Source organism: Oncorhynchus nerka, linkage group LG7 (assembly GCF_034236695.1).
Source record: "Oncorhynchus nerka isolate Pitt River linkage group LG7, Oner_Uvic_2.0, whole genome shotgun sequence".
Classification (NCBI taxonomy): domain Eukaryota; kingdom Metazoa; phylum Chordata; class Actinopteri; order Salmoniformes; family Salmonidae; genus Oncorhynchus; species Oncorhynchus nerka.
In genome coordinates, this window is record NC_088402.1 from 97,277,812 (window position 1) to 97,293,682 (window position 15,871).

The 15,871-nt window shown below is 49.4% G+C and overlaps 1 protein-coding gene across 2 annotated transcripts in view; it reads right to left on the bottom strand.

Moving 5' to 3' along the window:
• Positions 1-15,261, bottom strand: part of LOC115125347 (V-type proton ATPase subunit S1-like) — a 36,632-nt gene extending 21,371 nt beyond the window's left edge. Inside the window, exons 1-5 of one of the 2 annotated variants that reach the window (XM_065021023.1) lie at positions 15,050-15,261; positions 11,299-11,425; positions 10,254-10,522; positions 5,685-5,725; positions 5,462-5,547 (exon numbers count right to left, since the gene is read on the bottom strand). In XM_065021023.1, coding sequence (XP_064877095.1) covers positions 5,462-5,547; positions 5,685-5,725; positions 10,254-10,522; positions 11,299-11,425; positions 15,050-15,174 — 648 coding nt within the window. In that variant the 5' untranslated portion in view covers positions 15,175-15,261. The remainder of the gene's footprint in view (positions 1-5,461; positions 5,548-5,684; positions 5,726-10,253; positions 10,523-11,298; positions 11,426-15,049) is intronic. The other variant, XM_065021022.1, reaches the window with a different exon arrangement.
• Between the last annotated feature and the right edge of the window lie 610 nt (positions 15,262-15,871).

Sequence of the window (15,871 nt, forward strand, 5' to 3'; positions counted from 1 at the left end):
TAACTGGTATAGTCCCGGCCCCAACACGTAACTGGTATAGTCCCGGCCCCAACACGTAACTGGTATAGTGCCGGCCCCAACACGTAACTGGTATAGTGCCGGCCCCAACACGTAACTGGTATAGTCCCGGCCCCAACACGTAACTGGTATAGTCCCGGCCCCAACACGTAACTGGTATAGTCCCGGCCCCAACACGTAACTGGTATAGTCCCGGCCCCAACACGTAACTGGTATAGTCCCGGCCCCAACACGTAACTGGTATAGTGCCGGCCCCAACACGTAACTGGTATAGTGCCGGCCCCAACACGTAACTGGTATAGTGCCGGCCCCAACACGTAACTGGTATAGTGCCGGCCCCAACACGTAATTGGTATAGTCTCGGCCCCAACACGTAACTGGTATAGTGCCGGCCCTACCCTAACACGTAACTGGTATAGTCTCGGCCCCAACACGTAACTGGTATAGTGCCGGCCCCAACACGTAACTGGTATAGTGCCGGCCCCAACACGTAACTGGTATAGTGCCGGCCCCAACACGTAACTGGTATAGTGCCGGCCCCAACACGGAACTGGTATAGTCTCGGCCCCAACACGTAACTGGTATAGTGCCGGCCCTACCCTAACACGTAACTGGTATAGTCTCGGCCCCAACACGTAACTGGTATAGTCCCGGCCCTAACACGTAACTGGTATAGTCCCGGCCCTAACACGTAACTGGTATAGTCCCGGCCCTAACACGTAACTGGTATAGTCCCGGCCCTAACGCGTAACTGGTATAGTCTCGGCCCCAACACGTAACTGGTATAGTCCCGGCCCTAACACGTAACTGGGATAGTCCCGGCCCCAACACGTAACTGGTATAGTCCCGGCCCTAACACGTAACTGGTATAGTCCTGGCCCCAACACGTAACTGGTATAGTCCCGGCCCCAACACGTAACTGGTATAGTCTCGGCCCCAACACGTAACTGGTATAGTCTCGGCCCCAACACGTAACTGGTATAGTCCCGGCCCCAACACGTAACTGGTATAGTCCCGGCCCTACCCTAACACGTAACTGGTATAGTCCTGGCCCCAACACGTAACTGGTATAGTCCCGGCCCCAACACGTAACTGGTATAGTCCCGGCCCCAACACGTAACTGGTATAGCCCTGGCCCCAACACGTAACTGGTATAGTCCCGGCCCCAACACGTAACTGGTATAGTCCCGGCCCCAACACGTAACTGGTATAGTGCCGGCCCCAACACGTAACTGGTATAGTGCCGGCCCCAACACGTAACTGGTATAGTCCCGGCCCCAACACGTAACTGGTATAGTCCCGGCCCCAACACGTAACTGGTATAGTCCCGGCCCCAACACGTAACTGGTATAGTCCCGGCCCCAACACGTAACTGGTATAGTGCCGGCCCCAACACGTAACTGGTATAGTGCCGGCCCCAACACGTAACTGGTATAGTGCCGGCCCCAACACGTAACTGGTATAGTGCCGGCCCCAACACGTAATTGGTATAGTCTCGGCCCCAACACGTAACTGGTATAGTGCCGGCCCTACCCTAACACGTAACTGGTATAGTCTCGGCCCCAACACGTAACTGGTATAGTGCCGGCCCCAACACGTAACTGGTATAGTGCCGGCCCCAACACGTAACTGGTATAGTGCCGGCCCCAACACGTAACTGGTATAGTGCCGGCCCCAACACGGAACTGGTATAGTCTCGGCCCCAACACGTAACTGGTATAGTGCCGGCCCTACCCTAACACGTAACTGGTATAGTCTCGGCCCCAACACGTAACTGGTATAGTCCCGGCCCTAACACGTAACTGGTATAGTCCCGGCCCTAACACGTAACTGGTATAGTCCCGGCCCTAACACGTAACTGGTATAGTCCCGGCCCTAACACGTAACTGGTATAGTCTCGGCCCCAACACGTAACTGGTATAGTCCCGGCCCTAACACGTAACTGGTATAGTCCCGGCCCCAACACGTAACTGGTATAGTCCCGGCCCTAACACGTAACTGGTATAGTCCTGGCCCCAACACGTAACTGGTATAGTCCCGGCCCCAACACGTAACTGGTATAGTCCCGGCCCTACCCTAACACGTAACTGGTATAGTGCCGGCCCCAACACGTAACTGGTATAGTCTCGGCCCCAACACGTAACTGGTATAGTCTCGGCCCCAACACGTAACTGGTATAGTCCCATAGTCCCGGCCCCAACACATAACTGGTATAGTCCCATAGTCCCGGCCCCAACACGTAACTGGTATAGTCCCGGCCCTACCCTAACACGTAACTGGTATAGTCCTGGCCCCAACACGTAACTGGTATAGTCCCGGCCCCAACACGTAACTGGTATAGTCCCGGCCCTACCTAACACGTAACTGGTATAGTGCCGCCCCAACACGTAACTGGTATAGTCTCGGCCCCAACACGTAACTGGTATAGTCTCGGCCCCAACACGTAACTGGTATAGTCCCGCCCCAACACGTAACTGGTATAGTCCCGGCCCTACCTAACACGTAACTGGTATAGTCCTGGCCCCAACACGTAACTGGTATAGTCCCGGCCCCAACACGTAACTGGTATAGTCCCGGCCCCAACACGTAACTGGTATAGCCCTGGCCCCAACACGTAACTGGTATAGTCCCGGCCCCAACACGTAACTGGTATAGTCCCGGCCCCAACACGTAACTGGTATAGTCCCGGCCCTACCCTAACACGTAACTGGTATAGTCCCGGCCCCAACACGTAACTGGTATAGTCCCGGCCCTACCCTAACACGTAACTGGTATAGTGCCGGCCCCAACACGTAACTGGTATAGTCTCGGCCCCAACACGTAACTGGTATAGTCTCGGCCCCAACACGTAACTGGTATAGTCCCGGCCCCAACACGTAACTGGTATAGTCCCGGCCCCAACACGTAACTGGTATAGTCCCGGCCCCAACACGTAACTGGTATAGTCCCGGCCCCAACACGTAACTGGTATAGCCCTGGCCCCAACACGTAACTGGTATAGTCCCGGCCCCAACACGTAACTGGTATAGTCCCGGCCCCAACACGTAACTGGTATAGTGCCGGCCCCAACACGTAACTGGTATAGTGCCGGCCCCAACACGTAACTGGTATAGTCCCGGCCCCAACACGTAACTGGTATAGTCCCGGCCCCAACACGTAACTGGTATAGTCCCGCCCCAACACGTAACTGGTATAGTCCCGCCCCAACACGTAACTGGTATAGTCCCGGCCCCAACACGTAACTGGTATAGTGCCGGCCCCAACACGTAACTGGTATAGTGCCGCCCCAACACGTAACTGGTATAGTGCCGCCAACACGTAACATAGTGCGTAACTGGTATAGTGCCGGCCCCAACACGTAATTGGTATAGTCTCGGCCCCAACACGTAACTGGTATAGTGCCGGCCCTACCCTAACACGTAACTGGTATAGTCTCGGCCCCAACACGTAACTGGTATAGTGCCGCCCCAACACGTAACTGGTATAGTGCCGGCCCCAACACGTAACTGGTATAGTGCCGGCCCCAACACGTAACTGGTATAGTGCCGGCCCAACACGGAACTGGTATAGTCTCGCCCCAACACGTAACTGGTATAGTGCCGGCCCTACCCTAACACGTAACTGGTATAGTCTCGGCCCCAACACGTAACTGGTATAGTCCCGGCCCTAACACGTAACTGGTATAGTCCCGGCCCTAACACGTAACTGGTATAGTCCCGGCCCTAACACGTAACTGGTATAGTCCCGGCCCTAACACGTAACTGGTATAGTCTCGGCCCCAACACGTAACTGGTATAGTCTCGGCCCCAACACGTAACTGGTATAGTCCCGGCCCTAACACGTAACTGGTATAGTCCCGGCCCCAACACGTAACTGGTATAGTCCCGGCCCTAACACGTAACTGGTATAGTCCCGGCCCTAACACGTAACTGGTATAGTCCCGGCCCCAACACGTAACTGCTATAGTCCCCGGCCCTAACACGTAACTGGTATAGTCCCGGCCCCAACACGTAACTGGTATAGTCCCCGGCCCTAACACGTAACTGGTATAGTGCCGGCCCCAACACGTAACTGGTATAGTCCCCGGCCCTAACACGTAACTGGTATAGTCCCGGCCCTAACACGTAACTGGTATAGTCCCGGCCCCAACACGTAACTGGTATAGTCCCGGCCCCAACACGTAACTGGTATAGTCCCGGCCCCAACACGTAACTGGTATAGTCCCGGCCCCAACACGTAACTGGTATAGTGCCGGCCCCAACACGTAACTGGTATAGTGCCGGCCCCAACACGTAACTGGTATAGTGCCGGCCCCAACACGTAACTGGTATAGTGCCGGCCCCAATACGTAACTGGTATAGTCTCGGCCCCAACACGTAACTGGTATAGTGCCGGCCCTACCCTAACACGTAACTGGTATAGTCTCGGCCCCAACACGTAACTGGTATAGTGCCGGCCCCAACACGTAACTGGTATAGTGCCGGCCCCAACACGTAACTGGTATAGTGCCGGCCCCAACACGTAACTGGTATAGTGCCGGCCCCAACACGTAACTGGTATAGTCTCGGCCCCAACACGTAACTGGTATAGTGCCGGCCCTACCCTAACACGTAACTGGTATAGTCTCGGCCCCAACACGTAACTGGTATAGTCCCGGCCCTAACACGTAACTGGTATAGTCCCGGCCCTAACACGTAACTGGTATAGTCCCGGCCCTAACACGTAACTGGTATAGTCCCGGCCCTAACACGTAACTGGTATAGTCTCGGCCCCAACACGTAACTGGTATAGTCCCGGCCCCAACACGTAACTGGTATAGTCCCGGCCCCAACACGTAACTGGTATAGTCCCGGCCCTAACACGTAACTGGTATAGTCCCGGCCCTAACACGTAACTGGTATAGTCCCGGCCCTAACACGTAACTGGTATAGTCCCGGCCCCAACACGTAACTGGTATAGTCCCCGGCCCTAACACGTAACTGGTATAGTCCCGGCCCCAACACGTAACTGGTATAGTCTCCGGCCCCAACACGTAACTGGTATAGTGCCGGCCCCAACACGTAACTGGTATAGTCCCCGCCCCTAACACGTAACTGGTATAGTCCCCGGCCCTAACACGTAACTGGTATAGTCCCGGCCCCAACACGTAACTGGTATAGTCCCGGCCCCAACACGTAACTGGTATAGTCCCGGCCCTAACACGTAACTGGTATAGTCCCGGCCCCAACACGTAACTGGTATAGTCCCCGGCCCTAACACGTAACTGGTATAGTCCCGGCCCTAACACGTAACTGGTATAGTCCCCGGCCCCAACACGTAACTGGTATAGTCTCGGCCCCAACACGTAACTGGTATAGTCCCGGCCCCAACACGTAACTGGTATAGTCCCCGGCCCTAACACGTAACTGGTATAGTCCCGGCCCCAACACGTAAACACACTTACCTGTGAGGGTCTCATTGCAGTGTAGACGGCAGTGTAGGGGACAGACTGGCTCTTCATAATGTTCATCACCTGTCCAATCACCTCATCTACACACACACACACACAAAGTTAGTCTTCAGCAATCTGGATCATGCTGTTAGAAGGAACACAGTGAATGAGGGGTGATTTTTGTCCCAGCAGAGCCACCGTACAGTAGAACTATAGACCAATATAGAACACTCACCATTCCCGCTGAGAACCTCCTTCACGGACATCAGATCGGCCCTGTTAGAAACCACACCCACAATCAGATAGACCACACCCATGTAAAGACAAACCACCCCCACAACCAGACAGACCACACCCATATTCAGAAGAGAAAAAAAATAAGAAAAAAACATTTCCCCTTCATTCATTTATCATGGCCGCCATTACAACTAAAACGGTCAGGCATTGGGCTCCCATTGATTTAGTTATGTTTGAGTCACTCAAGATACATTGGGGCAAAAAAGTATTTAGTCAGCCACCAATTGTGCAAGTTCTCCCACTTAAAAAGATGAGGCCTGTAATTTATCATAGGTACACTTCAACTATGACAGACAAAATGAGAAAAGAAAAAACATCCAGAAAATCACATTGAAGGATTTTAATGAATTTATTTGCAAATTATGGTGGAAAATAAGTATTTGGTCAATAACAAAAGTTTCTCAATACTTTGTTATATACCCTTTGTTGGCAATGACAGAGGTCAAAGGTTTTCTGTAAGTCTTCACAAGGTTTTCACACACTGTTGCTGGTATTTTGGCCCATTCCTCCATGCAGATCTCCTCTAGAGCAGTGATGTTTTGGGGCTGTTGCTGGGCAACACGGACTTTCAACTCCCTCCAAAGACTTTCTATGGGGTTGAGATCTGGAGACTGGCTAGGCCACTCCAGGACCTTGAAATGCTTCTTACGAAGCCACTCCTTCGTTGCCCGGGCGGTGTGTTTGGGATCATTGTCATGCTGAAAGACCCAGCCACGTTTCATCTTCAATGCCCTTGCTGATGGAAGGAGGTTTTCACTCAAAATCTCACGATACATGGCCCCATTCATTCTTTCCTTTACATGGATCAGTCATCCTGGTCCCATTGCAGAAAAACATCCCCAAAGCATGATGTTTCCACCCCCATGCTTCACAGTAGGTATGGTGTTCTTTGGATGCAACTCAGCATTCTTTGTCCTCCAAACACAACGAGTTGAGTTTTTACCAAAAAGTTCTATTTTGGTTTCATCTGACCATATGACATTCTCCCAATCTTCTTCTGGATCATCCAAATGTTCTCTAGCAAACTTCAGACGGGCCTGGACATGTACTGGCTTAAGCAGGGGGACACGTCTGGCACTGCAGGATTTGAGTCCCTGGCGGCGTAGTGTGTTACTGATGGTAGGCTTTGTTACTTTGGTCCCAGCTCTCTGCAGGTCATTCACTAAGTCCCCCCATGTGGTTCTGGGATTTTTGCTCACCGTTCTTGTGATCATTTTGACCCCACGGGGAGAGATCTTGCGTGGAGCCCCAGATCAAGGGAGATTATCAGTGGTCTTGTAGGTCTTCCATTTCCTAATAATTGCTCCCACAGTTGATTTCTTCAAAACCAAGCTGCTTACCTATTGCAGATTCAGTCTTCCCAGCCTGGTGCAGGTCTACAATTGTGTTTCTGGTGTCCTTTGACAGCTCTTTGGTCTTTGCCATAGTGGAGTTTGGAGTGTGACTGTTTGAGGTTGTGGACAGGTGTCTTTTATACTGATAACAAGTTCAAACAGGTGCCATTAATACAGGTAATGAGTGGAGGACAGAGGAGCCTCTTAAAGAAGAAGTAAGTTACAGGTCTGTGAGAGCCAGAAATCTTGCTTGTTTGTAGGTGACCAAATAATTATTTTCCATCATAATTTGCAAATAAATGTATTAAAAATCCTACAATGTGATTTTCTGGAATTTATTTTATAATTTTGTCTGTCATAGTTGAAGTGTACCTATGATGAAAATTACAGGCCTCTCATCTTTTTAAGTGGGAGACCTTGCACAATTGGTGGCTGACTAAATACTTTTTTGCCCCACTGTATATAGCCTTCACATTGACTCTGTACCGTAATACCCTGTATATAGCCTCCACATTGACTCTGTACTGGTACCCCCTGTATATAGCCTCCACATTGACTCTGTACCGTAACACCCTGTATATAGCCTCCACATTGACTCTGTACCATAATACCCTGTATATAGCCTCCACATTGACTCTGTACTGGTACCCCCTGTATATAGCCTCCACATTGACTCTATACCGGTACCCCCTGTATATAGCCTCCACATTGACTCTGTACCATAATACCCTGTATTACATTACATTTAAGTAATTTAGCAGACGCTCTTATATATAGCCTCCACATTGACTCTGTACCATAATACCCTGTATATAGCCTCCACATTGACTCTGTACCGTAATACCCTGTATATAGCCTCCACATTGACTCTGTACCATAATACCCTGTATATAGCCTCCACATTGACTCTGTACCGGTACCCCCTGTATATAGCCTCCACATTGACTCTGTACCATAATACCCTGTATATAGCCTCCACATTGACTCTGTACCGGTACCCCCTGTATATAGCCTCCACATTGACACTGTACCGTAATACCCTGTATATAGCCTCCACATTGACTCTGTACCATAATACCCTGTATATAGTCTCCACATTGACTCTGTACCGTAATACCCTGTGTATATAGCCTCCACATTGACTCTGTACCATAATACCCTGTATATAGCCTCCACATTGACTCTGTACCGTAACACCCTGTATATAGCCTCCACATTGACTCTGTACCATAATACCCTGTATATAGCCTCCACATTGACTCTGTACCGTAATACCCTGTATATAGCCTCCACATTGACTCTGTACCGTAACACCCTGTATATAGCCTCCACATTGACTCTGTACCGTAACACCCTGTATATAGCCTCCACATTGACTCTGTACCGTAATACCCTGTATATAGTCTCCACATTGACTCTGTACCGTAACACCCTGTATATAGCCTCCACATTGACTCTGTACCGTAATACCCTGTATATAGCCTCCACATTGACTCTGTACCGTAACACCCTGTATATAGTCTCCAAATTGACTCTGTACCGTAACACCCTGTATATAGCCTCCACATTGACTCTGTACCGGTACCTCCTGTATATAGCCTCCACAATGACTCTGTACCAGTACCCCCTGTATATAGCCTCCACATTGACTCTGTACCAGTACCCCCTGTATATAGCCTCCACATTGACCCTGTACCGGTGCCCCCTGTATATAGCCTCCACATTGACTCTGTACTGGTACCCCCTGTATATAGCCTCCACATTGACTCTGTACTGGTACCCAATGTATATAGCCTCCACAATGACTCTGTACTGGTACACCCTGTATATAGCCTCCACATTGACTCTGTACCGTAACACCCTGTATATAGCCTCCACATTGACTCTGTACCGTAACACCCTGTATATAGCCTCCACATTGACTCTGTACCGTAACACCCTGTATATAGCCTCCACATTGACTCTGTACCGTAATCTGTACCGACAATTTTTTAAATTTATTTGTAATAATGACAATTACAACAGTACTCAATGAACACTTATTTTAACTTAATATAATACATCAATAAAATCAATTTAGCCTCAAATAAATTTCTATTTCTCTCTTTTCCATTTGTATTTCATATACCTTTGACTATTGGATGTTCTTATAGGCACTTTAGTATTGCCAGTGTAACAGTATAGCCTTCATCCCTCTCCTCACTCCTCCCTGGGCTCGAACCAGGAACACAACAGCCAACATCGAAGCAGCGTTACCCATGCAGAGCAACTACTAGAAGGCTCAGAGCGAGTGAAGTTTGAACCGCTATTAGCGCGCACCCTGCTACCTAGCTAGCCTTTTCACTTCGGTTACACCAGCCTCATCTCGGGAGTTGATAGGCTTGAAGTCATAAACAGCACAATACTTGACGCACAGCGAAGAGCTGCTGGCAAAACGCACGAAAGTGCTGTTTGAATGAATGCTTACGAGCCTGCTGCTGCCTACCATCTCTCGGTCAGACTGCTCTGTCGAGCAACGATACGTACCGCATCGATTATATGCAACGCAGGACACGCTAGAAAAAAAACTAGTAATATCATCAACCATGTGTAGTGAACTAGTGGGGCGGCAGCGTAGCCTAGTGGTTAAAGAGTTGGACTAGTAACCGGAAGGTTGCGAGTTTAAACCCCTGAACAGGCAGTTAACCCACTGTTCCCAGGCCGTCATTTAAAATAAGAATTTGTTCTTAACTGACTTGCCTGGTAAAATAAAGGTGCAATAAAAGGTGTAAAAAATAAATATAAAAAATAAATAAAACATTTTTTTTTTTTTTTAAATCAGCCAAATCGGTGTAGAAAAATACCGATTTCCGATTATTATGAAAACTTGAAATCGGTCCTAATTAATCGGCCAATCCGACTAATCGGTCGACCTCTAGTCAGTAAGCATTTCACTGTTAGTCTACACCACCTCCTAGTTCACTTTAGCTTAATTGCCCACTCATATTGTACATAATTACAGGTTATATTTCATTCAAATCTGAAAACACTCGGCAATTACTTTAAAACATCAAAATACTGTCTTTGTGGCTGAAAGTATGGTCTTTAAAAATAAACTACTTAGCCACCGCTGCTGAAAACAATAGTTGGGGAACCACTGTAAACTAGTGAGATAAACAGAATCAGAACTGTACCCGGTGCTGTAGGGTAGTCTGAAGACCAGCAGGGCGGGGGTAGAAGCATTGAGTCGTAGCTGGCTGAGCATCTCTGGGTCCATGTAGAGAGGAGAGGTGTCTAATTGGTCCTGGAGTTGACCAATCACAGCATTGGATGCTTGCCAGGCCACGGCAGGCAGGACCAACGGGGAAGGGCTGGAGAGGAGCGCCCCCTCTAGGTTAGGGAAGGCACTGTCCTGCTTGTTGCCAAACGTCCCTCCGTACATGGTGAAGTCCTCAATGCTCATCTAGAGGGAGGAGACAAACAGTAAGAAAACTAATATACGGGTTACTAAGGTAGGATTGTGTGGTGTGTCGTATACGGGTTACTAAGGTAGGATTGTGTGGTGCGTCGTATATGGGTTACTAAGGTAGGATTGTGTGGTGTGTCGTATATGGGTTACTAAGGTAGGATTGTGTGGTGCGTCGTATATGGGTTACTAAGGTAGGATTGTGTGGTGTGTCGTATACGGGTTACTAAGGTAGGATTGTGTGGTGTGTCGTATACGGGTTACTAAGGTAGGATTGTGTGGTGTGTCGTATACGGGTTACTAAGGTAGGATTGTGTGGTGTGTCGTATACAGGTTACTAAGGTAGGATTGTGTGGTGTGTCGTATACGGGTTACTAAGGTAGGATTGTGTGGTGTGTCGTATATGGGTTACTAAGGTAGGATTGTGTGGTGTGTCGTATATGGGTTACTAAGGTAGGATTGTGTGGTGTGTCGTATATGGGTTACTAAGGTAGGATTGTGTGGTGTGTCGTATATGGGTTACTAAGGTAGGATTGTGTGGTGTGTCGTATACAGGTTACTAAGGTAGGATTGTGTGGTGTGTCGTATATGGGTTACTAAGGTAGGATTGTGTGGTGTGTCGTATACAGGTTACTAAGGTAGGATTGTGTGGTGTGTCGTATATGGGTTACTAAGGTAGGATTGTGTGGTGTGTCGTATACAGGTTACTAAGGTAGGATTGTGTGGTGTGTCGTATACAGGTTACTAAGGTAGGATTGTGTGGTGTGTGTTACCTTGTCCTGCAGGAAGAGCAGTACGTTGCGCGGGGATGACCCCAGGGCGGTCTTCAGGTATGAGCTCAGCTGAGTGACACCCACTATGTGACCAGCAGCAGGAACAGCCTGAGACTGCAGACCAGACCTGACATCGTTCAGGAGGGACCAAACGTTACCAAACAGAGTGCAACAGGGACTTCAACTGAAAAGACTAAGAGGACATGTCTTGACCAGCAAACCGATGCTGAATTTCCAAATAGAATACAACTTTGTCAATTAGTTAGAATGGAAACTTGGCTTCTGCCTTCCCCAACACCCCCAGATACACAATTGGTCACAGTAAAAAGCAGCCCTATTGGTTTGGGTTACACAATCAAGGGTAGTTTGTGTCTTGGCTACTCGGCCTGTCAATGGGATGCTGGTCCAAACTCCTCTTAATCTCCCCTCAAATGAACTTATCCAACAAGAACATGTGTAGAATTTCCGTAAGGAAGCGTCTCTATGTTATAGCATGAACCAGTATCTGGGCAGAGAGGAGACCATGAATGACCAGTCCCTTCTCTGCTCAGTTAGATACAGCTCTGCAAGCTTGTCAAAAATACTGTGCCCTCAGAAAAAAACAAAACCCCCTTCACATATTCCACATTTTGTTGTTACAGCAGGAATTCAAAATGGATTAAATAAATACACATTTTCACCCATCTACCCACAATACCCCATAATGAATACACATTTTCACCCATCTACCCACAATACCCCATAATAAATACACATTTTCACCCATCTACCCACAATACCCCATAATAAATACACATTTTCACCCATCTACCCACAATACCCCATAATGAATACACATTTTCACCCATCTACCCACAATACCCCATAATAAATACACATTTTCACCCATCTACCCACAATACCCCATAATAAATACACATTTTCACCCATCTACCCACAATACCCCATAATAAATACACATTTTCACCCATCTACCCACAATACCCCATAATAAATACACATTTTCACCCATCTACCCACAATACCCCATAATGAATACACATTTTCACCCATCTACCCACAATACCCCATAATGAATACACATTTTCACCCATCTACCCACAATACCCCATAATGAATACACATTTTCACCCAACATTTTCACCGTCGCTGCCAAAGGGGGCGGAGTTGCAATCTACTGCAGAGATAGCCTGCAGAGTTCTGTCATGCTATCCAGGTCTGTACCCAAACAGTTCGAGCTTCCACTTTTAAAAATCCAACTTTCCAGAAACAAGTCTCTCACCGTTGCCGCTTGTTATAGACCCCCCTCGGCCCCCAGCTGTGCCCTGGACACCATATGTGAATTGATCACCCCACATCGATCTTCAGAGTTCGTACTGTTAGGTGACCTAAACAGGGACATGCTTAACACCCCGGCCGTCCTACAATCTAAGCTAGATGCTCTCAATCTCACAAATCTCACAAATCTTCAAGGAACCTAACCCGAGGATTAATCCTACTCCTCTGCCAGGGCGCCCACTGTGCTCCTCCGCCAGGGCGTCCACTGTGCTCCTCCGCCAGGGCGTCCACTGTGCTCCTCCGCCAGGGCGTCCACTGTGCTCCTCCGCCAGGGCGTCCACTGTGCTCCTCCGCCAGGGCGTCCACTGTGCTCCTCCGCCAGGGCGTCCACTGTGCTCCTCCGCCAGGGCGTCCACTGTGCTCCTCCGCCAGGGCGTCCACTGTGCTCCTCTGAATAACCCGAGGATTAATCATACTCCTCCACCAGGGCGTCCAGTCTGCTCCTCTGAATAACCTGAGGATTAATCCTACTCCTCTGCCAGGGCGCCCACTGTGCTCCTCCGCCGGGGCGTCCAGTCTGCTCCTCTAAATAACCTGAGGATTAATCCTACTCCTCCGCCAGGGCGTCCAGTCTGCTCCTCTGAATAACCTGAGGATTAATCATACTCCTCCGCCAGGGCGTCCAGTCTGCTCCTCTGAATAACCTGAGGATTAATCCTACTCCTCTGCCAGGGCGCCCACTGTGCTCCTCCGCCGGGGCGTCCAGTCTGCTCCTCTAAATAACCTGAGGATTAATCCTACTCCTCCGCCAGGGCGTCCAGTCTGCTCCTCTGAATAACCTGAGGATTAATCCTACTCCTCCGCCAGGGCGTCCAGTCTGCTCCTCTGAATAACCTGAGGATTAATCCAACTCCTCCGCCAGGGCGTCCAGTCTGCTCCTCTGAATAACCTGAGGATTAATCCAACTCCTCCGCCAGGGTGTCCAGTCTGCTCCTCTGAATAACCAGAGGATTAATCCAACTCCTCCGCCAGGGTGTCCAGTCTGCTCCTCTGAATAACCTGAGGATTAATCCTACTCCTCTGCCAGGGCGTCCAGTCTGCTCCTCTGAATAACCAGAGGATTAATCTTACTCCTCCGCCAGGGCGTCCAGTCTGCTCCTCTGAATAACCTGAGGATTAATCCTACTCCTCCGCCAGGGTGTCCAGTCTGCTCCTCTGAATAACCCGAGGATTAATCCTACTCCTCCGCCAGGGCGTCCACTGTGCTCCTCTGAATAACCCGAGGATTAATCCTACTCCTCCACCAGGGCGTCCAGTCTGCTCCTCCGCCAGGGCGTCCAGTCTGCTCCTCCGCCAGGGCGTCCAGTCTGCTCCTCTGAATAACCAGAGGATTAATCCTACTCCTCTGCCAGGGCGCCCACTGTGCTCCTCCGCCGGGGCGTCCAGTCTGCTCCTCTGAATAACCAGAGGATTAATCCTACTCCTCCGCCAGGGCATCCAGTCTGCTCCTCTGAATAACCAGAGGATTAATCCTACTCCTCCGCCAGGGCGTCCAGTCTGCTCCTCCGCCAGGGCGTCCAGTCTGCTCCTCCGCCAGGGCGTCCAGTCTGCTCCTCTGAATAACCAGAGGATTAATCCTACTCCTCTGCCAGGGTGTCCACTGTGCTCCTCCGCCAGGGTGTCCACTGTGCTCCTTGAATAACCAGAGGATTAATCCTACTCCTCCGCCAGGGCGTCCACTGTGCTCCTTGAATAACCAGAGGATTAATCCTACTCCTCTGCCAGGGTGTCCACTGTGCTCCTCTGAATAACCTGAGGATTAATCCTACTCCTCTGCCAGGGTGTCCACTGTGCTCCTCCGCCAGGGTGTCCACTGTGCTCCTCCGCCAGGGTGTCCACTGTGCTCCTCCGCCAGGGCGTCCACTGTGCTCCTCCGCCAGGGCGTCCACTGTGCTCCTCTGCCAGGGCGTCCACTGTGCTCCTCCGCCAGGGCGTCCACTGTGCTCCTCTGCCAGGGCATCCACTGTGCTCCTCTGAATAACCCGAGAGCGAAACGCTGGGAATTTACTGACTCTCAGAGGGAACTCTGTCACTCCAGATTGGATTGATGGACAAACTCGAAATATTATTTACAGTTAGCCCATGTAAACAGATCAGGTGGCTAACTAGGTAAACGTCCTGCTAGCTCGATGAGGACATGACCTAAACTACCTACATTTCATATGGCCAACATAATAGTACATTTCTTAATGGCTAGTGGCTTCACATATGAAATTGTCACGATATATATATATATTTTATTTTATTTTTGTCACGATATAACGTAGCTAGCTAGGTATCGAGCAAGCAAATACGTTAGGACAATATGAATATCCCCACTATGAGTATGAATGACAAGAGGTCATCCACCTTGCACGGCTAGAAACGCAACCCCATATCAGAGACCAAAACCAACCACACACACCGCCCTTACCCTTCACTCGTCCACAGCATCAGCGGCACCTGTTCGTCACATTTCCCGGAGGAGAAGGTGCACAACACGGCTAGAAATGTCGCCATACAGCCCCGACCAGACATCCTCCTCTGCTCAGCCGCCATCTTCCTCCGGAGTAGAAAGATGTTCTACTGTGGTACTACAGGGAATGACGAAGTGCCCGTCGCCCGCAGATCACCGGACCCAACCCGGTGTCTCATTGGACGCGTTTGAGGGGTAGCCGAGTGTAGACGGAAGTCAACGAGTGAAGTCGGGGAGGTAAATATGCACGGACACCAACTCGATTTGACAGTTCATGCTATTTCTAGGAAACGTGACAGTAGATGGGTTTCCATTCCAATTGGCGACAGATTTTAATGTGAATATTCTAGAATCGGCATAAAGAAACGATGCGTATTTCCTCATCAGTGGTATTTTTATTTATTTAACGAGGCAAGTCAGTTAAGAACAATTCAAATGTTCAATGATGGTCTAGGAACAGTGGGTTAACTGCCTTGTTCAGGGGCAGAACGATAGATTTTTACCTTGTCAGCTCAGGGATTTGATATTCAAACTCCAAATTTTCAAAATTCACAGGAAATAAAACGAATATTCTAAACTCTTTTTACACAGAACACCCAGCTGGGGAAGGTGATATAACTGAGTAGAACAATCCTTCTACACCAGACGGATAATTTACTAGTCCAACACTCTAACCACGAGGCTATGTTGCCCCGCACGTTTCCACCACATAGACTTGTTGCAGATACAAATCAGTGCGTGATACAAATACTGCACACAAAGTGTAATTTTTCGCTTAAA